The sequence below is a fragment of the Hypomesus transpacificus genome, chromosome 5 (genome assembly GCF_021917145.1).
Source record: "Hypomesus transpacificus isolate Combined female chromosome 5, fHypTra1, whole genome shotgun sequence".
NCBI classification, from domain to species: domain Eukaryota; kingdom Metazoa; phylum Chordata; class Actinopteri; order Osmeriformes; family Osmeridae; genus Hypomesus; species Hypomesus transpacificus.
The window spans coordinates 1,984,459-2,005,284 of NC_061064.1; the positions used below are offsets into that span (position 1 = coordinate 1,984,459).

The window sequence follows — 20,826 nt, forward strand, 5'->3', positions numbered from 1 at the left end:
CTTCTGCATTACAGCTGCAGGCAGACAGGTACAGACAGACAGGTACTTCTGCATTACAGCTGCAGGCAGACAGGTACAGACAGACAGGTAATGCAGCCTTACAGCTGCAGGCAGACAGGTACAGACAGACAGGTACTTCTGCATTACAGCTGCAGGCAGACAGGTACAGACAGACAGGTACTGCAGCCTTACAGTTTTCTACTAGGTAATGGTTATAGTGAATGACTAAGGGACATCCACTTGCATCCATATGGTGACACATTCACAGTTTTTATGTGATCCTCACTCAAAGACAATAGGATCATATGCAGTATATAAGGTAAATGGATGATAGGTAATAAATTGACTTATTGTCTTATGGTGGATTTATTCAACTAATAAAGCGAGTAAGCGGTCAATGAGGATAAAAGCCATATATTACGACATGAAGTAATTCTATCATTAGTCATAGAATCATCACTGGGTCTATATACAATAGAGTTGAGTCCTATCTTGGGAGCCAAATCCATGGATTATCAGCAAGCTTCGGTTCTCAACTCAGCAGGGATTTTAAATCCCCACAAAGCCAATATTCCTCCGACTATAAAGCGCCCCAAATCAGCCCCATTGTGAGGAGATGGAGATTGGCTGCGCAGCTGTGCAGTGATGAGCCATTTCCCTCCAGTGTCCCAGAGTTTGATTCTGTCTATTGACAGATATGCATGCGTCTCTGCTGGAGGTCTGCCTTCCCCCCAGGGTCGGCCTCCCCCCTGCTCCGCTCCACCTCCAGCCCCCGCTGAGGGGATCCATGGAGAAGCTGTACCTAACCGGGTCCCAAGGCACCTCTGCTAGCGGGATCCGACAGGGGAACAATACCTCTGATTTTAACCTGAAATAAGCAATCAGGGAAGAGAGCGGGAAAGCGATGATAGAGCGCGGAGAGACGGGGGTCTTGGAGGGTGTTTTATAGCCTGACTGGATTTCTCTGGTTTGAAGATGAATACAGACAGAGGTACTTTTGAGATGCCCCACAGATGATTGACATGGAGTCTGTCTCTGACGGCTGTGTCGTTGTTACTGCTGCGACGCGTCAGTGAAAATGTTCCATGTTTCCTGGACACTTTCAGCCGTGAAACAAATATGACTGCTAGCGCTAAACGAATGGCTTGAAGTGGGAAATCTTACGGCAAGCCTTCCTCCACTGTGTCACACAGTTTACTCAGACTTCCATAGCTAAAAAGGAGGTTACACTGGATGCTGTTGTAGGCCTTAACAGAACTTACGAATATGAATAAGCCCATGGTAATTAACTTCCATTCGGGTGGTTTGAATGTATCACTCCTCTGCAATTTCAAGGTTGGAAGGGCAGCCGCTTTGACAGTTATTTGCAGTCACATAATGTCATACAAAGACCTCAATACCAGAAGGACAGTCTTTAAAATGTAAAAAAATTATTCAATTCATTAAAATTTTCATACAAGTAGTTATTCACTGTTTTGAAAGTGGGTTTAACAGAGATCCTTTGAGATTACGGGGTAGTTGTAGCACGCTCAAACCTCTCCACAAGGGTTCTGGGTTTTTTTTGACAAAGCAAAGAAACTTCCAACATTCAACGTTAAATAAACGTAAAATATATATATAAAACTTAAAAATCTTAGTCTTCTTAAATCTGAATATGACTCATTTGTTCTTGTCCTACCAGGTCCTTTGGTGGGGAGGCAGATCTACAGGTTTAACGTGGAGGGTCTTGTGAACGCCAGGTTTGACTACAGCTACAACAACTTCCGGGTCACCAGCATGCAGGCCATGATCAACGAAACTCCTCTCCCCATCGACCTGTACCGCTACGTGGACGTATCTGGGAGGATTGAGCAGTTCGGCAAGTTCAGCGTCATCAACTACGACCTCAATCAGGTCATCACCACGCACATTATGAAGCACACTAAGATATTTAACGCCAACGGGCAGGTGATCGAGGTGCAGTACGAGATCATGAAGGCCATCGCCTACTGGATGACCCTGCAGTACGACAGCTCAGGGCGCATCACCGTCTGTGACATCAGGATCGGCGTGGACAACAACATCACACGCTACTCCTACGAGTACGACGCCGACAGCCAGCTGCAGGCCGTGGCGGTGAACGACCGTGCCCAGTGGCGCTACAGCTACGACCTGAACGGCAACATCAACTTGCTGAGTCACGGCAACAGCGCCCGACTGACGCCGCTGCGCTACGACCTCCGAGATCGCATCACGAGGTTGGGAGAGATCATGTACAAGATGGACGAAGACGGCTTTCTCCGCCAGCGAGGGAACGTGGCGTTTGACTACAACTCCAACGGCCTCCTGGTCAAGGCCTTCGACAAGGTGTCTGAGAGGACGGTTTACTACCGCTACGACGGGCTGGGAAGACGGGTAGCCAGCAGAAGCAGCGACGGCCAGCAGCTCCAGTTCTTCTACGCCGACCTGACCAAGCCCACCAGGGTGACCCACATGTATAACCACTCCAGCGCCGGCATCTCCTCCCTCTACTACGACCTCCAGGGACACCTCATCGCCATGGAACTGAGCAGCGGCGAGGAGTTCTACGTGGCGTGCGACAACTCTGGTACGCCGCTGGCCGTGTTCAGTAGCAGGGGACACATCGTCAAGGAGATGCGCTACACCCCGTATGGGGACGTCTACTTGGACTCCAACCCCTCCTTTCAGCTGGTGGTGGGCTTCCAGGGGGGGCTGTACGACCCCCTGACCCGCCTGGTGCACCTGGGGAGGAGGGATTACGACGTGGTGGCGGGGAGGTGGACCACTCCCAACCACAACCTGTGGAGTGAGCTGAGCGCCCGCCCTAAACCTTTCAACCTGTACTCCTTCAAGAACAACTACCCCGTGGGAGAGCTGCAGGACGTCAGGAAGTTCACCACAGGTAAACACAGATTCCCACCCGGGCCTAGCGTTTGGTAGAAGCCTGCCGTGTACCGGTAGTTATCTTGAGGAGAAACAAAAAGCATGTCTCATGTGTCTTGTCTCTGCTGCTTCCAGATATCAGCAGCTGGCTGCAGCTGTTTGGGTTCCAGCTACACAACGTTGTTCCTGGGTACCCCAAACCAGATGTGGAAAGCATGGAGCAGACTTACGAGATGATGAAGACCCAGACCAAGACTCAGGACTGGGACCCCAGCAAGGTGAGAAGCTTCCAGAAGGTCACTGGGAGACTAAAGTCAAAGTCAAACAAGTTTGTTAAGTGTGCGTTCGATGTAGGCTGAAGCCTTACTGCAGCGACCTAACTGCATGTCGTCCCCCCTCTCTCTTTCCATCTCCTTGCCTTTCCTGTCACACTTGTAACTGTCCACTAAAGCATGAAAAATATATATATGTGTGTATATATATATACAGAAAATACTGTTTGCTCAATCATTAACCGTTAAGGAGTAGCATCACACGTGTGATCGTTCAAATGCGGGTCTCACAGCGTCGCGTATATGCGATTTCAAACATTCTAATTGAATATTTTCCGATGGACAAAAACCATTCGACAAACGCTTTAGTATGGCTTCAAAATGTACTAATGAGAAGGCTACCGTTTCGGAATAATAACTTGCGCTGTGGGGACCGTTGGAAATATTTAGAACTTGCGCATCTAAAGGTTAAATATCATGTCAGGTAGCTGAACGTCCTGACCTGAACATCCTGTGTCTGGCAGGTTCACCTGGGGGTTCAGTGTGAGCTCCAGAAGCACCTGAGGAACTTCATCTCTCTGGACCGGCTTCCGATGGGCCGAGTGAGCACTGGGCCGGGGCCAGGGCCCGGCCGGAGGCCACGCTTCTCCGCCATCTCCTCCATCTTTGGAAAGGGCGTGAAGTTCGCCATCCGGGACGACGTCGTCACCACAGAGATCATCGGCGTGGCGAGCGAGGACAGCCGGCGACTGGCGGCCGTGCTCCACCGTTCGGTGTACCTGTCGGGGCTGCACTTCACCGTGGACGGCCGGGACACGCACTACTTTGTGAAGGCGGGACTCCTGGAGGAGGACCTGGGGGTGGTGGGTCACGGCGGGGCGGGCCGCGTGCTGGAGAACGGCGTGAACCTCACGGTGTCGCAGATGACCACGGTGGTGGGCGGGAGGACGCGGCGTTTCGCAGACATCCAGATGCTCCACGGGGCGTTGTGCTTCAGCGTCCGCTACGGGGCCACGGAGGAGGAGGAGAGGGCCCACGTGCTGGAGGGCGCGAGGCAGAGGGGGGTGGAGCAGGCCTGGGCCAGCGAGCGCCGGAGGGTGGAGGAGGGGGATGCAGGCTCCAGGCCCTGGACGGAGGAGGAGAGGCAGCAGCTGATCTCTTCGGGGCAGGTGCCCGGCTACGACGGATCCTTGGTCCTGCCTGTGGAGCAGTATCCAGAGCTGTCGGACAGTGCCAACAACATTCACTTCACGAGGCAGAGTGAGACGGGGAGGAGGTGACAGTGACACTGCGCTAGCCTGCTGCTCACGGTTCTCCCTCACCAAAGACAGTCTGTTTTTAGACGCGCGATGATTTGTTGTACCGTTTTTCTAGGATGATGACAAAGAATATCAAAAAAAACAACTGCCTTTAAATGTGACAAATGATGGTAATTCGTTTCACGTGTTCCAATATTACGTTTCTTTAAAAAAAGAAAAAGAAAAAAAAAGGAGTAAATTATTTGAACTCTAAACTGTTTTTTTGTTGGAGTGACGTAGCTAGCCTGTAATTTGATCTACTTTGTAAGTTGTTAAATATGCTAAACTGAAGACGGCAGACCTAATCAATTTCATTACCATACAGTTCATCTGAACACATACTATACGTACAACGTAGTAAATTGTTAGCTTGATTTATACAGTACATATCTCTTTCCAATCTTGACAAATGGTTGTGAATGAAAGCTGTTGTCTTCTTCTATGACTAAAGACATTGGCAGTGCCGGGTTTAGACACAAGATATTGTACATAGCAAGTGCTTTAGCGAAAACAAGTGCTCAACTTGATAATGTGATGTTACAGATTATTACGTAATTGTCAATCCTGTCAATAGAAATGAACAGTGGAGTTACGAGTTACGCTGTGCAACAGGAATAGGCTCTCATGCTGAAACCTGTACAGTAATAGTTTACTTTTTTACTAATTGCTTAATGTAATTAGTGTATTATTATCTGGGTGTAGTTTGGGTGGAGCTTGTGCCTTTCTGCTACTCACCGTCCTTATAAACCACGAAACAGTGTCATTGTTTTTACGAGTTGCGTACTAGACGAGTCCTCAACAAGGGAAAGTAGGGGCAGACGCCCTAGAAAAAGTGCTTATCCATGGTGTCAACACTGCAAATACCTCATCATGTTGTGATTCACAAGTGTTTGTCGTACCTTCCGTCTTCTAGAACGAGCCGAGGACTCGCCGGTGCAGAGAGCAGGCCCGCTAACGGAAGAATGAAATCGTCAGATAGTAGAAGTCACAGTGGGGGGAAGGCTACTTAGTGAACAGCTCTGTAATTGCTGCTTCGTCTGGGCTATCCACACAGGAGCTACAGGACAGTGAATAGCAAGGTACTGAAACAAGGGGTAGTGAACTTGTGGAAAATGCACAATATTTACACAAGCCGCTCTGTGGACGTAAAGAGACAACAACAACAAACTTTTACATATCAAATAGGATATTGATAATATAAAGGGAGTGGGACACACATATGGTGAACTTTGTATCATGTTTCAAAACATTGTTTACGCTAGCTTAGTGTGGTGGCAATGAACGTTTTTCATTCTGTGTCGTTTTGGAAACACGTGTATAGTTATGGCTGAGGTGTGCTGATGAGTGGAACTTTGAAACAGATTGTTGAAGGGAGTAGCCGCTTCGAGTTCATTTATATATTTTTTCACCAAGTGATCGTCCACACGAGGGCACCCAGCCAAAACTAAAATAATAATTTTATTTGTATTTATTTTTTCCCAGAACGCAACATAGATGTGTGGGAAACATCCAGTTTGTTTGGATCCAAACCCCTCTCGCTCACTCCCACCCATCGCCGTCACGTGGGACGCTTTTAGTTGGTATCTTGGATAACTGTGTTTGTAAGATGTTTGTGCTGGCATTATGTTCCAGGCCTCTCATATATAAATGATACATTTAGCACTGTGGAATAGGTCAAACCAAAAGCATGGGGTGATTCTGCAGCGGGAGTCTGACCCATCTGTATTCTAATAATCACTTGAATACAGTTTGGGTCATCATAATTGTCATTCTGTACAATCTTATCATTGTTTACTTAAACTCTCATTTGGTTGTATTGCAAAATGAATAATATAAAACATAGGCTATATGGTATATAACATATTTTGGGTAAACTGATTATTACTAATATATTATCCCTTCAAAGGAAACCAGTCACTCTCCCCGGAGATGTTTCTGTTGATAGTCATAGTTTGATAGCAAGGAGTGGAAGACATCCATGATGTGATTGATCTGTGTAGACTGGTGATATGGAACACCCACAGCACGATCTGTGTAAACTGGTGATATGGAACACCCACAGCACGATCTGTGTAGACTGGTGATATGGAACACCCACAGCACGATCTGTGTAGACTGGTGATATGGAACACCCACAGCACGATCTGTGTAGACTGGTGATATGGAACACCCACAGCACGATCTGTGTAGACTGGTGATATGGAACACCCACAGCACGATCTGTGTAGACTGGTGATATGAAACACCAACACTTGATCGTATTTTCTACTCTCGACTGTGACCCTGAAGGCATGTGTTTCTGTGACTATTCCAGAGGATGTTGTTGTAAATAGAAAAAGTGAATATATTGGATGTGGAAAGTTCATATTCAAAACAAGGTACTTTGAAGGTTTGACTTTTAATAAACAAATGTTAAAATGCAAATAATATGTGACACAGAATTCTTATTTTTTGTTTTATAGTTGTGACAAGCAATGACAGGGTCAAATGAATGGAATGAGCTGTGAAGAATTCAAGCTGACTTTCAAAAGCCCTGTTTTCACGAGTGAATCCTTTACATTGGTTTATGTGTGGCTACTGTTTTCAACAGGGAACAGTAGAGGGCTCTCCAAGCCTTGGTCTGGATGCTTATAAGCGGACAGTAGATTCTTCAGATTCCGGAAATATCGTGGAAGTATTGCAGGAGATGCCTGAAACAGTAATTTCCAGAATAACTCTGACAGTATCTGGTGTAAATATAATCTAATTAAATTCATGGAGTTATGTTGTTATGTTTTTTTAAGTATGAAGGTGTCAATCTGGTTCAATTGTATTGATTTTGTGAAAAGGATTGATAACAGGATGTTGAGAATACTGGTTGCATCTTTTGACTCACCTCAACTGTCCACAAACTGTGGCTGTTTCGGTAGACTCTATAGGTGTAGACATGAGGTTTGCGTCTTATGGTGGAAAACCATCAATGATAAATAAAGACATGGTGGGAGGAATCTTCTAAACGGTTTGTGATCATGTGACCATCATGTCAAACAAACAAGCATCATAACTGTTACTTACAGAACGCAGAGGCAGTAGGTGTTAGGAACCGTTTCGCTGTCCCTGACCAGATAACAGCCATCCAATCCCACCTGCCCAAGAAGGAGCTCCGTGGTTTTCTTACTGATTGCTCCATGATACACAGATAGACTATCCATCAGGCTGGCTGATACTAAATCTACAGAAACAAACAAGACTCATCCACGACACTTATACAGAAGGAAATTGTGTAACATCCTGTGTGAACATGAGTTTGAAACATTAATATATTTTTCGGATGTTGACCTGGAAGCAGTTGAAAGAGTTAAGTGTGACATGGGGGGTGAGATGGCTGAGCGGTTAGGGAGTCGGGCTATTTATCAGAAGGTTGCCAGTAGGATTCCCGACCGTGCCAAATTACGTTGTGTCCTTGGGCAAGGCACTTCACCTTACTTGCCTCAGGGAGAACGTCCCTGTACTTACTGTAAGTTGCTCTGGATAAGAGCGTTTGCTAAATGACTAAATGTAAATGTACATAAAAAAAAACGCATGACACAATGCTTTAGTTAGATGTTTTACTGCAACTTCCCAACCCAACCACAAGGTGGCACTAAAGCTTTAGATATGTCAGTTAATGCATCTTTTCTTTCTCGTGGACAGAGCTAGGACCTGGGTCTTTAAAAGCTCCACTTTCTGTTTATGTAAACATGGATAGACTATAAGATACACAAATTACACTTTAATACCTAAAGATCCACCATGTAGAGCCATGTACTCTACAATATAAACAATATTCAACGAAATCCGCCCATGAAAGGCTGGTAGGAGTACCTGTCTTAAAAATGCTGGTTAACGCTGGTTAACGTCTGCACAAGACATTAACTACATTTTTTGACAGCAGAGGCTACACATACTAAATCATGTAGACCTCAGTGAATACAAACATTGTAGTTTACACATTAAAAAAATGCTATATTTGATATATTCATACATTAAGTTATTTATGTACAATAGAAACATCCATTTAGTGCCTCACTCAGATTGGCTGATACACATTTACAGGCTAAAAGTGACTCATCACTGTCAACTGCCTCTCAGACATCAACAAAGAATGTCCACAGCACAAAAAACGAATTCTGACGTAACAGCACTTTGCCCTTTAAAGGGGCCATGGGACATTTACTGACATTCAAATATATGTTTACATGCCCTCTGGCCTTCCTCCATGGAGGCTGTGTTTGTAAGCCTGGAGGTTAGAGACTCTGGAGAGCTGGGCCCAAGGGTCACCCAGAGGTCAACTACTGAGATCCAGACAGGTTATCCTTGTCGTGCCGACCTCCCACCACTAGGTGGAGCTGTGCTAACTGATAGTCTCCATCGGGCCTATGTCCTTGAGATCGCTCAACTTCCTGGAGAAGGAGCTTAGCCTGGTGCTAATGGAGTCTCTCTTCTGGGACAGCCGGGGAACCTTCTCCTTGTACACGCGGCACAGCTGCTCTCTGAAGTGGTTCCCCACGAAGCAGTACAGGAAGGGGTTGATGGCGCTGTTGCTAAACCCCAGGCAGAGGGAGAAGGGAAGCAGGGTGGTGACGGCCTGCTTGGCCCAGCACACCTCCAGGATCCCCAGAGAGCTCATGGCGTGCAGGAACGTCAACACGTGGAAAGGGAACCAGCAGAGGAAGAACGCGAGGACCACTGCCACAACCATCTTCATCACCCGGTCCAGGTTGCTGGAGGTCTTGTCCAGGCTTGGAGCCCCGAGGAGGTGCCTTCCAATACGGCAGTAGCAGCTTGCAATGACTGTGAAGGGAACCAGGAAAGCCAGGATGTTTTTAGCCAGCGCCAGACCTGGGAGCCAGTTATCGTGTGGGTAGATGGCGGCACAGGCAGTGACCATTGGTGTCTTAATTTCGTGGATGTCCCTGAAGACCATGCTGGGGATGGTGGACAGGCCAGCGACCAACCAGATCACAGCGCTGATCACACGGGCTTGACAGAGGTTTCTGCTACTCTGGGACTGCAGTGGGTAAACAATGGCCCTGTAGCGATCCACACTCATGCAGGTGATGAAATAAATGCTGGCGTACACATTGAGGGTCAGCAAGCTGCTGCACAACTTGCACATCAGTCGGCCAAACACCCAGTTGTAGTCAAAGGAGTAGTAGACTGCCCAGAAGGGCAGACTGCTGAGGAAGAATAAGTCTGAGAGGGCCAAGTTCACGATGTAGGTGTTCGCTACCGTTTTACGGTTAGATTTTTGGCACAGAACGTACACCACCAGTATGTTCCCCACAAATCCCAGGATGAAGATGATACTGTAGAGGGTTGGGACGAGCTTGTTCTGGTGAAGGGACGGCGACTCAGAGTCACACCCTGTAGAGTTGGCGGACATGGAGAGATTTGAGAGTTCCGTTGCCATGGGGACCGCGAGTGCTCCGTACCGTTAGCTCCTGATGAACCCTGCGAGTAATCACGGACAGAGAGAAAAATCGGACACATATCTGTTAAATGAAATATGGCTACATGTTTTTCTTCTATTAATCACCCTTTGAAAAAACAAGGTGTAGTTTTGCAGGCACGATATGAAGTTGCACAATGATGGAGTCCACAAATCTTAAAACACTTTTGCCAAGATTACTTGGTTTGGAGCTCTAACCTAAATGCAGTTAGACTCTAGACTCGCTATTTGTCAGTATGGTTATAATTTAACTCCATTTTGTTAGTCTCAAAAGTCTTTTGATGGATTAACCAAGGGCTAAAGAGAGGATCCCGACGAACGGAAAAAGTAATGGGCCATGTGGGATTTTCTTTTCGGACTGCATCGTTTTGAGAATATGTATCAGGTCGTTTTCTCCGCGGCTTATGGGCCATCTGGTTACTGTTAGTACAGAAAGAGACGGAGGGACCGCAGGCCTGGCTGTTTCAGGGGGCTCTGGGGAACTAGCATTTCCCTCTTGCCCCACTCCGCAGACCCTGTGTGAGAACAGTCTCTACAGGGGGGACGCTACCAGCATGCAGTCCTGCAACGTAGCGGACGTTACATAACGCAACAGCTGGGGACAATGTTGAGAAAGCGTTATAGGAATTCCCCTAATTGATTAGCCTATTATTTATTGAAAGTTGTATTAACTAGTCGTATGTACCACCGTAAGCATATATGAATTATGTGTTGTTACTACTAAGCTAAATTTGTTTAAACATTTTTTGGCACTGCTTAATTCTATATGACCCCTCTGGGACAACAGAGCGTCACTAAATCTTATATGCAAATGACTTGTCTTAAAAAAAGTTTTTTGTAATGATTTCAGTGGTGCAGTTTTAAATGTAGGCCTACTTAATTTAAGTAAAATACCACTGCCACTTCAACTGTGTTGAAGTCTGTGTTGAAATATGAACTCCATTTCCCACATGTTTACTGTTAGAGTTTCTGATGAACAGCAAGACAGTTCATGACAATAAGAATGACATAAGCTTTGTATTATCTTCAAAGAGTTTAACTTTAACTTTATTGTATAACATCTTATGAAATGTTTACTATTCCAATATACATTGTGAACATTATTGTATCAATTCATATTTGAATCGTTTTCATTGTACATAGTTTAAAGACAACAAAGGGCAAAATCATATTTAAAGAAATCGACAAAAACATGTGAAACACTGTTGTCTCTATATTACATATATAAAAACAGCAACACTAATATCCTATGACATTAAGTCAGTTTACCTTTGATCTTGTTCCCCTTTTCTAGTTTATTCCTTGGGAGTTTTTGCCTCGGTAGTCTGGTTGGAGAGGACTTGGTTCTGGTTTTATGTTCTCTGTGGCCCATAGGGAGTCATCCTCTTCTGCCAAAAAAACTGTAAAGTTGACCACGTGCCAGCATGTTGGACCAAACTAGGCTCTCGTCATTCCTCCTCATCTCCTTCCTCTCTTAAAACAACCGTGACTTCAACTGGGGCAACACAAGAAAAATTTGTAGAAAACACTAGCTTTGCTTTAGTTAGATTATCACCTCAGTCAAGGAATTCCAACTGGGCAAACAACCAGCAGAGGAGGATGCTTGAGGAATTGCGAAAACTCTCCGTGCAAGATCTAAAACAACAAACATTTCTCCCTACAATCAGAGATGGCAAAAGTACACACATCCTTCGCTCAAGTAGAAGAACGCATGTTTAAAAAGACTCTGGTAAAAGTTTAAGTACTGACTACACTTTGTTAAATGTAAGGAGTAAAATGTATGGATATTTGTGTAAAAAATGTAAGGGGTGAAAGTTAAAAGGTAAAAGTACTGGTACCAGAAATCTACTTAACTACAGTAACAAAGTATGACTGCTTCATTACTTTCCATCTCTGCAACAGTGTAACAAACGTGTAACAAAAGTGTAATCACAGTGTAATCACAGTTTAATTATGGTGTACTCATAGTGTAATTATAGTGTAATAACAGTGTAACGACAATGTATTAACAACGTGTGTGTAATAACAGTGGGTTAGGGTACCCCTGTAAGACTCCTCCATTTGAAACATAAAAATCACACCCAACAGGCAGCGAACACACCTAAGATGAAAACAATCTGCAGGACAACAGCATCTTATCGCTCGTATCTTAAAAGCGTGTTAGAGTTAGACACCATCAAGAAAGCTCTGACAATTTTTGAAAGATGAAGCACTGTGATTATCCAGGAGAACATGAAACATTATCCCTAAACTGTGTCAAAGGTGACAGCCAGGAGGGAGACAAGGGACCTAATAGATAACGGATGTGTTGTTTGAGGGTTCGAGTTACAGAGCCAGATCTGAGGTGACAGGAAGCCGGTCTGGGAGGGAAGGTAGCCTCCTCTCATTATGATTAGGGAGGACCCAGTCATTACTTACCTCCCCTCTCTGCCAGCCAAGAGTCAACAAGTTAATGTCGCAGCAGAAAAGGGATGGAATTCAAAACCTTTTCTACCCTGAGCGAGTAGAACCAGATGGCAGGAAGGCGATCCTCCTGTTGTGTCCAACTAGCAGTGCTGGGGGCTTCTAGGAACATCCATTGAAATGTTGGAGAAATATCTGAGAAATAGTTCATCCTTCTAGATTGATCATCCATATTAAGTAGAGCTGAACTATGTACTAGTAATCAATGAAATATGTTTTTTTTGTATTTTTTTCATGTTTGATGGCAAATGTTCTCAATAGAACTGTCGTGAATTGAGTGGTAGCTATATTATCCATACAAATCATAAGGAGATCATTCATCAACAAAGTCAGGCGGATAGCCATCAGAAAGGCACAGAGCTATTCAACCAGCACAGACTTCCTGTGTTCATCAGATCAGTCAGAACAGGGAGGAAAGAAGGAGGTTTGGTCGATTTACGGCGCTGGAATCTGTGATTCCTATCAAACTCTGAACACCAGCAAAACACAGAAGTCATATTCAAATTCATATAATATTACAAAACCTAAGTGTGCTCACACTGAGTGATAATAGGCCTAGAGATTCTGCGTAAACGAGACACAAAATGAGAGTTTGTTTTAGGAACTTCTCTATCTGTAACTATCCCACTATTTGTACAGTGTATTTTTCCATTACATTGAGACTCGGGTCGTTCACATGCTTGAGAGAAAACAACAGGTTTAATAAGCCCCCCCACCCCCGACGTGTAAGAAGGGGGGCTGTTCCATGGTTAAATCCATGTGGACCGCAGGGTGGGCCTCATCTCCTCGCCTCTCACAGCATTCGTTGGCAGCGCAGGAACATGGGAAAGTGCAGCACGTGGAGTATTTGCGTAATCCAGCACACGTCTGTGTTGGATTAAGATGGAAGGCCGTAGAGATGCCCGCCTTTTTCTCACGTTAAGGGACATCAGTTTTGACCTCTGCATCTGGAAGTTAATGGACCAATCAAGGGCTGGCTGTCCAGTGGTGATCGGGGCGAACAGTGTTTCCTTTCAAAACAGCGACAGTTCAAGGTCACGTTGACTACTCCTCAAGCAAAGAAAAGCAAACCTCGTTGTCTCAAATAGTTGTGTGTTGAATCCTCGTTCAGCTAGGAGAGTTGAAAACGTTTCCAAATCTAAAGGCCTGTTAAGTGATTAAGTATCTTTTGCTTTGTTTGAAAAATGCTATGTGCCCAGAATAACTGGAAAACATCTCCAAATGTACTTTTGATAAAGATGACAAATAGGATTCAATCCTGGTTTACAAATCCTAGCATTTGGAACAAAATGATGCAGTCTGGATGTGTGGTTGTGAAAATATGATTTGGTCTGATTCATTGAACTGCAATGAGTACAGTAAGGCTTCCAACAAGAGAATTACTTAGTCACAAAGACCATTCCTGTCAGAACCTCTTCTCATCGAGCAAGTCAGTAACACAAATATTTAGTGTAGATATGTCCAAACAGAACCAGTCAGAAAGATACATTTCACAGCTCCCTTAATTAACTGAAGCAGTTCAGTGTAGCAGCTAAGAAAAGCACCCACAGCACCCAGAAGTGAACAGCTGCACTATCTCCCTCATTATGAAAGTGACTGATAGGCACATGGAAAACACAGTGTATCTATACTGACACACTCCAGGACTCGTAGAAGAGCAATCCTCACTCACCCCTTCCTTTTAACACGACTACCCAAAACCTTATTACATCCCCATTTTTGTGACTGTTTACATTTCGTAGGACAATCTTTCAAACAATTAAATGTCATGGAATTACTACAGCAGTTGTTCCATACGGTGACTTGGGAAACTGGGCCCTGAGAAAAAAGAGAAATTGACTGTGGGATCAGAAAAGACACAGGATGCAAATATGGGGGAGCAAGAGCCTTGGGGACGATAAAACCGTGACACGAGGTCAAAGGGGAGAAAATGTCTTCACTCTGAGTACTGTGAACTCCAGAAGCAGTACAGACAGGGGGGAAAGAATGTCCTGTTAGTACAGCCATCAGGATAAACCAGTTACAAGCTATGTTTAGACACTGTACGTAAGGCCCACTTCCTGGTTCCTCTGTCAGCGTTCGGGTAGTGTAGTAGAGGACAGGATGATCAGACAGTCACATGACCAGGAGACAGGGGGATTGGTGGACAGGCTTGGGAAAATACTGTGATGGAGAATCATTGCATCAACATGACACATGAGGGCAGGACTCTGACACACCCCAAGCACTGGGGGTGGTTGGGTGTCGTGGTTAGAGCATTTTCCATAAGATATACAGATCAGTATACAGTACATCACTTTGGGTAAAAGCATCTGCTAAATTACTAAATTATTGTGAAATATAGTTATGAAGTATGTTGTTTGGATTCCATCCGTCAGTTTGTTGTACCATAGGGTTAGGTGGATTTATATGAAGGTAAAGGAGTAATGTTTCCAAATGACAGATTTCAAATTGAAGGATAGGATCTCTAAAGGGTATGGAGTGGCATATCCCTGCTGCTAAAGGCTGCAGGCTGGTGCGCCTCAGCTTCATGAAATCAAGGTGTTAGCGCCCCCTAGTGTTGACTGCCAAACACAAACTCCTTAACGTCCAGAACATACACCCTTGACAAACGTCACATTCCATGATACACTCCAAAACCTTTAAATCAATTTGTGCTTGAAAACAAAACTGTGAGATAGGAATTGGGACCAACTGAGATAGGGCTTAGGACAAACTGTGAGATAGGGCTTAGGACCAACTGTGAACCAAGTAGTTCTGCTGTCGAGTGATCGTATTCTGCCTTGAGCTCAAGACACAATTCCATGCTAACATAAATATAGCTGCTTTGCAGAAGGTCAATCTCAGACACATCGTTAATCTTCTCTTGAATTACTCCCAGTAGTCTGATATGCTGGACCATTTGGTACAATGTGTAAATAAGAAAGGCAAATAAATCAATATTTTTTATTTATTTTTGAAGCTTTTTGGCAATTTTGTTGCACCAAAGAATGCACAAATCGACAGCATTATCCTAACGTTCAACATCTTGCGGAAATAGTGAAAGAAAATCTAATAAACGTTGGGGTGAAATTTCCAGTGATTGTTTTGTACATAAAACAGATACAAGAACCTACAAAATACTGAGAAAAAAAAAATCATAAATTGATGATGAACATTAAAAAGGTGATAGAATTACATGTAGGATTTGTCCATTTGGCGTCACGCACCAGATTGAACCTCTAGTGTTTACTGTGGACCCCTCCTGTTCACCGTTGCATCTTCAAGTGGCCGTGCAAAGCAGGAGTTTGTTAGGGAGTGTTTAACAGCATGATACAAGCACACCAACATGCCTTTCCCCACGTTAGATATTCCTCAAAATGACAAAGTGCCCTCAGGTCAATAATTAAATAACTTGAAATGTGTGTAAAAAGAGCTCACAGCATGCCTTATCTATAATGTATACTTGCATAGACACCCTCAACTGATATTACACAAAGTGGGAGAAAATGTGTAACTGAAAATGTTGTTAAATGAGAATACAACTAGCATGAATACTTTAAATGTAATGTAATGTAATGTTATGAGCCAGTTCTATTGAACTTATTTTTTGTTCACAGTATAAAGAGAAACCGGCTGGTGTTTCCTGGATTGCAGACCATGCTCTGCTCCTTATTCCCTGTGTATGTAAACTGAAAGACCTTCAACTAAGTAACAGATGGCTTCTGTTCAGGTAAGAATTGACATAACTGTTCCTTATCACTGAGGTAAGATAATAGGCACCTTTTAAACCTGGAAAGCAGACTATCACATTAAGGATCCCATTTATGCAACTATCCCTTATACTTCCCACCCTTCTACCACCCCCCTCCTCCTCCTTCCTCTCTTCACCCCCCCCCCCCCCCCTCCCCCTCTCCTCCCCCTCCTCCTTCCTCTCTTCAAACCCTCTCCTCCCCCTCTCCTCCTCTTTAGCCTCGTGTGCTGTACAGGTCAGCATCCTCGGGGTGTCCCTGACCGTGGTCCACCAGTTTGGGGTCAGGCACAAATCGTGGTTTCACTGGAACACAAACAAACCAAACATTCACTGAGAAGTGTGAGCAAAGGTGTGTCACTACAGATCTGATTGTGAGTCTAATAGACAGACAGAATCTTGTTAGTTTGCAGATTAAACTCACCAACACTGTCCTCGTTGACCACAACTTCTACAATCTCAGGAGCAACCAGCTCCTCAGGAGCAGAGGGGAGAACTTCCTCTACAGCAGGAGTAGCCTCTACAGGGGCGGCCTCTACAGGAGCAGCCTCTACAGGGGCAGCCTCTACAGCAGGAGCAGCCTCTACAGCAGGAGCAGCCTCTACAGGAGCTGCCTCTACAGGGGCGGCCTCTACAGGGGCAGCCTCTTCTACTGGGGCGGCCTCTTCAACTGGGGCAGCAGCCTCTTCAACTGGGGCAGCAGCCTCTTCAACTGGGGCAGCAGCCTCTACAACTGGGGCAGCCTCTTCAACTGGGGCAGCCTCTTCAACTGGGGCAGCCTCTTCAACTGGGGCAGCCTCTACAACTGGGGCAGCCTCAACAACTGGGGCAGCAGCCTCTACAGGGACGGCCTCTTCTACAGGGGCAGCAGCCTCTTCAACTGGGGCAGCAGCCTCTACAGGGACGGCCTCTTCTACAGGGGCAGCAGCCTCTTCAACTGGGGCAGCAGCCTCTACAGGGACGGCCTCTTCTACAGGGGCAGCAGCCTCTTCAACTGGGGCAGCAGCCTCTACTGGGTCAGCAGCCTCTACAGGGACGGCCTCTTCTACAGGGGTGGCCTCTTCTACTGGGGCAGCAGCCTCTTCAACTGGGGCAGCAGCCTCTACTGGGGCAGCAGCCTCTACAGGGACAGCCTCTTCTACAGGGGTGGCCTCTTCTACTGGGGCAGCAGCCTCTTCAACTGGGGCAGCAGCCTCTACTGGGGCAGCAGCCTCTTCAACTGGGGCAGCAGCCTCTACAGGGACGGCCTCTTCTACAGGGGCAGCAGCCTCTTCAACTGGGGCAGCAGCCTCTACTGGAGCAGGAGCCTCTTCTGGAGCAGGAGCCTCTACTGGGGCAGCCTCTTCAACTGGGGCAGCAGCCTCTACTGGGGCAGCAGCCTCTTCTGGAGCAGGAGCCTCTATAAGGGTAGCCTCTTCTACAGGGAAAACCTCTACTGGAACAGCCTCTACTGGCGCAGCCTCTACTGGGGCAGCCTCTACTGGGGCAGCCTCTTCTACTGTAGCAGCCTCTTCAACTGGGGAAGCAGCCTCTACTGGGGCAGCCTCTTCTACAGGGGCAGCAGCCTCTACTGGGGCTGCCTCTTCTACAGGGGCAACCTCTACTGGAACAGCCTCTACTGGAACAGCCTCTGCTGGCGCAGCCTCTACTGGGGCAGCCTCTACTGGGGCAGCCTCTACAGGGGCAGCAGGCACAAGGCCAGTCTCAGGGGCTAGGCATGGCTCAGGTTCAACTTGAGATATCTCAAGGGCGGGGCTAGCCTCTGTCTGGGGCTCAGGGGCGGGGGCAGCCTCCCCCAGGGGGGCCGGGGCAGAGCTGGGCTCAGAGGAGGGGAGGTCGTCCACAGCAGGCGAAGCTGCTTCAGTCGATCCAGCCCCAGGGAGAGGCTTGGCAGGCGGCCCTTCTGGTTCAGAAACTGGAACTGGTGAAGCTTGCTGGTTTTAAACGAGGGGGAGACAGATGAATATACCATACTGTTGAAGTATAATAAATACAAATATTATGACTGTAATCATATCCTTAACATCCCTGTGAGATATATGTCATTGTGCATACTTTCCACATTGAAATCTCCTATAGTCTCTCGTTTCTACAGCACTTTCTAAACAGCATCTGGTGTGGGTCGTACCTCCAGACTGACAGCCGGCTCTTTGGGTTTGGATTTAAATACCGACGCCACTGATGAGGTGGTCCACTGGCTGGCGGAGTAAATCTTTGTTCCAGTGACCTGCAGCAGAGACACACAGACTTCAGACGCGACCGTCTGGTCTTGTGTGGTTCATGTGTGACAAACGTGTTACCTCACCTTTAAGATGCCCACGGTTTGAGTGGGGTAGCAAACTGCAGTCCCTAAAGTGGTCATTCCCAGGGGAACACCTATTCTCTTGAGATGGGACCCTGTATAGGACATGAAGAAAAAAAGTCCACTCAATTCAAACTAAGGTAAAGACTAATGTCCGATCTCACAACAAGCAGGATGTCCATACCCAGTTTATCACCAGTTAAAGTACAAATAAAATATTTCTTGTCAACATTAAGTCACTTGTTACCTTTCCTTGCCAGGATTAGCCCAGCGAGGCCAGAGACTCCGATCACACCGACCCTGGGGAGGAAACCAGGAGGGGGGTTTCTAAGGAAGTGATAGGTATCTAGGGAGAAGATGACATAAACAGGAAAGGTTGTTGGAGATGTCAGGTGGCTGAGCGGTGAGGGAGTCGGGCTAGTAATCTAAAGGTCGCCAGTTCGATTCCCAGCCACACCATGACGTTGTGTCCTTGGGCAAGGCACTTCACCCTATTTGCCTCGGGGGGAATGTCCCTGTACTTACTGTAAGTCGCTCTGGATAAGAGCGTCTGCTAAATGACTAAATGTAACTTAATGTCATGACACTCTATTTTGACTAAAACTCCCAAAGTCCTCTGCTCACCTTGTCCAGAGCGATACACTGACACAACCCCAGTCTTGGCAGAGGCGTATGCACCCTACAAACAAAAACAACAAAACGGTTCAAGTGAATGTTTAGAGACGGGCCATTGGAACAGAACCCTAACCCCCCGTGTATTAATACTCCAGAGCAGGGGTTCCCAACCCTGGTCCTCAAGTACCCCCTGTCCTGCATGTTTTACATGGTTCCATGCTCCAAACACACCCGAGTGTAATGAAAGGTCGTTATCAGGCTGAGGAACAGGATCAGTAACCCCTGCTTAGCACTAACCACACAAACATCCTTCTCAAGGCCCGAATCACACTCAGCATGCTGTTGATGTCAGTGTAAACAGAGTAACTTGTACCTTCACTCCTCTGACGTAGGGCTGCAGCCCCACCCGCACCACACCCAGGCCTCTCTGGAGCAACCCTGGCTCCTCCTCCACGTAGCGCATGGCCGGGGGGTCTGGGGCGTATATCGACAGCTGAGGACAAACAAGTGTGAAGAGGCGTCACCTCCTGATGCAACAAAGTAACAGGTGTAGTGGCATCTCTTGTCTGCCTGTGACTGGGATTAGAACTCGGTACTTCGTGACCACCACCTTTATAAACGCTGCTTCAATCAACCACCACACCAAAAAGTTAGCTATTCAACCGCGCGGGTGGGCGGTTTTTATACCATTTATAACTCGTTTACACCATTTATAACTCGTTTACACCTGCACAGATAAAACCTCCTATCTTAACAGACAGGGATGTGCTATTAGCAAGAACAAGCAAAATATAGCTATGTGTCTTCACGCTGCATGGCTAACACTTGGTTACCTCTCTCGGTGAGAGCAGCTGTGTTCGCTCTTCATTCATGGCGTAGACGCGGATCGAGGCTAGTCCCAGCACGGCCGGTACCGCCGCCAACTTCACCACCTGTACACAGACACATCCTGTTCAGACACCTACACACGCATGCAACCTGCTTATGAATAAAACATGTATTTTGAAGATAACTTTGTATTTTCTGTAGATCATATGATCTTAGTGGTAATATCATTCTTAAAGTAAACTGTCACCTCTTGGCCACTTGATAAAGTGATTTTAATTTGGTCCTGCAGTATATGTGACCCAGAATTATGCTCTATTATATTTGAACATGCTACAATATACTTATGACATATACATGTATTACATAGCATTTAATACATGTGTATGTCAGATAATACATAGAATGACAATCCTTATCATATCATATACACACACGTGCATTTGCTTTAACGCTTTTACACCCTACTTTCCCTTATTTGACCTTGTTATATACAGCTCGTGATAATTGATCGATTAAACCCATGCAGTATATCGTCTTAAAAGGGACAGATTACAGAGGTCACCTTAATCCTAACAAGGAAATAATCACGGATGTGAATCTGTTCTCCAAATCCTTAAGGCGAGCAAATGTTGTGGAGATAAGTAGCTCACCATGTCATGGATTCAGTTTAATTACAGAACAACATGTTCTAAAAGGGGGCGTGGAGACAATGGTATTGTATTCGCACGTTAATCGACAAATATTACAAAAAATGTTAGGCAACATCGAAGAAGACACAATAGTTCATGTCATGTTATTCGCTTTCAATCTACACTGAGCGAAACGTGGTTGAAATTCACGTTATTTAAGATAGGAGAAACTTACTGTAGCAGCCATGATGGTTACTCCCCCCTCCGTCTCTCTACCGGTAGTAGCGAAGGACTAACTTCAAAAAGCGTTGCACATTCAGTTCGTTGCAGGATTCG

General features: G+C 45.9%; 3 protein-coding genes across 9 annotated transcripts in view; 1 reads left to right on the forward strand and 2 right to left on the reverse strand.

Annotated features, from left to right (window-relative positions):
• tenm1 (teneurin transmembrane protein 1) overlaps nucleotides 1-6,594 on the forward strand; it is a 105,256-nt gene extending 98,662 nt beyond the window's left edge. The window contains exons 30-33 of the mRNA XM_047020726.1: nucleotides 1,682-2,902; nucleotides 3,019-3,161; nucleotides 3,680-4,431; nucleotides 5,367-6,594. Coding sequence (XP_046876682.1) covers nucleotides 1,682-2,902; nucleotides 3,019-3,161; nucleotides 3,680-4,431; nucleotides 5,367-5,463 — 2,213 coding nt within the window. The 3' untranslated portion in view covers nucleotides 5,464-6,594. The remainder of the gene's footprint in view (nucleotides 1-1,681; nucleotides 2,903-3,018; nucleotides 3,162-3,679; nucleotides 4,432-5,366) is intronic.
• Nucleotides 6,595-8,036: 1,442 nt separating this feature from the next.
• Nucleotides 8,037-11,543, reverse strand: agtr2 (angiotensin II receptor, type 2). The gene is made up of 2 exons (XM_047020461.1): nucleotides 11,193-11,543; nucleotides 8,037-9,925 (listed from the first exon to the last, which is right to left on the reverse strand). Exon 2 carries the CDS (start codon nucleotides 9,882-9,884, stop codon nucleotides 8,826-8,828), a length of 1,059 nt encoding a protein of 352 aa, XP_046876417.1. The 5' UTR covers nucleotides 9,885-9,925; nucleotides 11,193-11,543; the 3' UTR covers nucleotides 8,037-8,825.
• Nucleotides 11,544-16,280: 4,737 nt separating this feature from the next.
• Nucleotides 16,281-20,778, reverse strand: LOC124468155 (fibrous sheath CABYR-binding protein-like). Of its 7 annotated transcripts, none has more exons than XM_047020764.1 (10): nucleotides 20,726-20,778; nucleotides 19,867-19,965; nucleotides 19,407-19,526; nucleotides 19,043-19,097; nucleotides 18,666-18,764; nucleotides 18,422-18,513; nucleotides 18,245-18,343; nucleotides 17,457-18,050; nucleotides 16,541-17,234; nucleotides 16,281-16,422 (listed from the first exon to the last, which is right to left on the reverse strand). In XM_047020764.1, the coding sequence occupies exons 1-10, from the start codon at nucleotides 20,735-20,737 to the stop codon at nucleotides 16,334-16,336; spliced, it is 1,953 nt and encodes a 650-aa protein (XP_046876720.1). In that variant the 5' UTR covers nucleotides 20,738-20,778; the 3' UTR covers nucleotides 16,281-16,333. The 7 variants fall into 7 exon arrangements, with proteins under 7 accessions (XP_046876720.1, XP_046876724.1, XP_046876722.1 ...); XM_047020768.1 differs by having other exon boundaries at nucleotides 16,541-17,066; nucleotides 17,406-18,050; XM_047020766.1 differs by having other exon boundaries at nucleotides 16,541-17,123; nucleotides 17,406-18,050.
• Nucleotides 20,779-20,826: the final 48 nt, after the last annotated feature.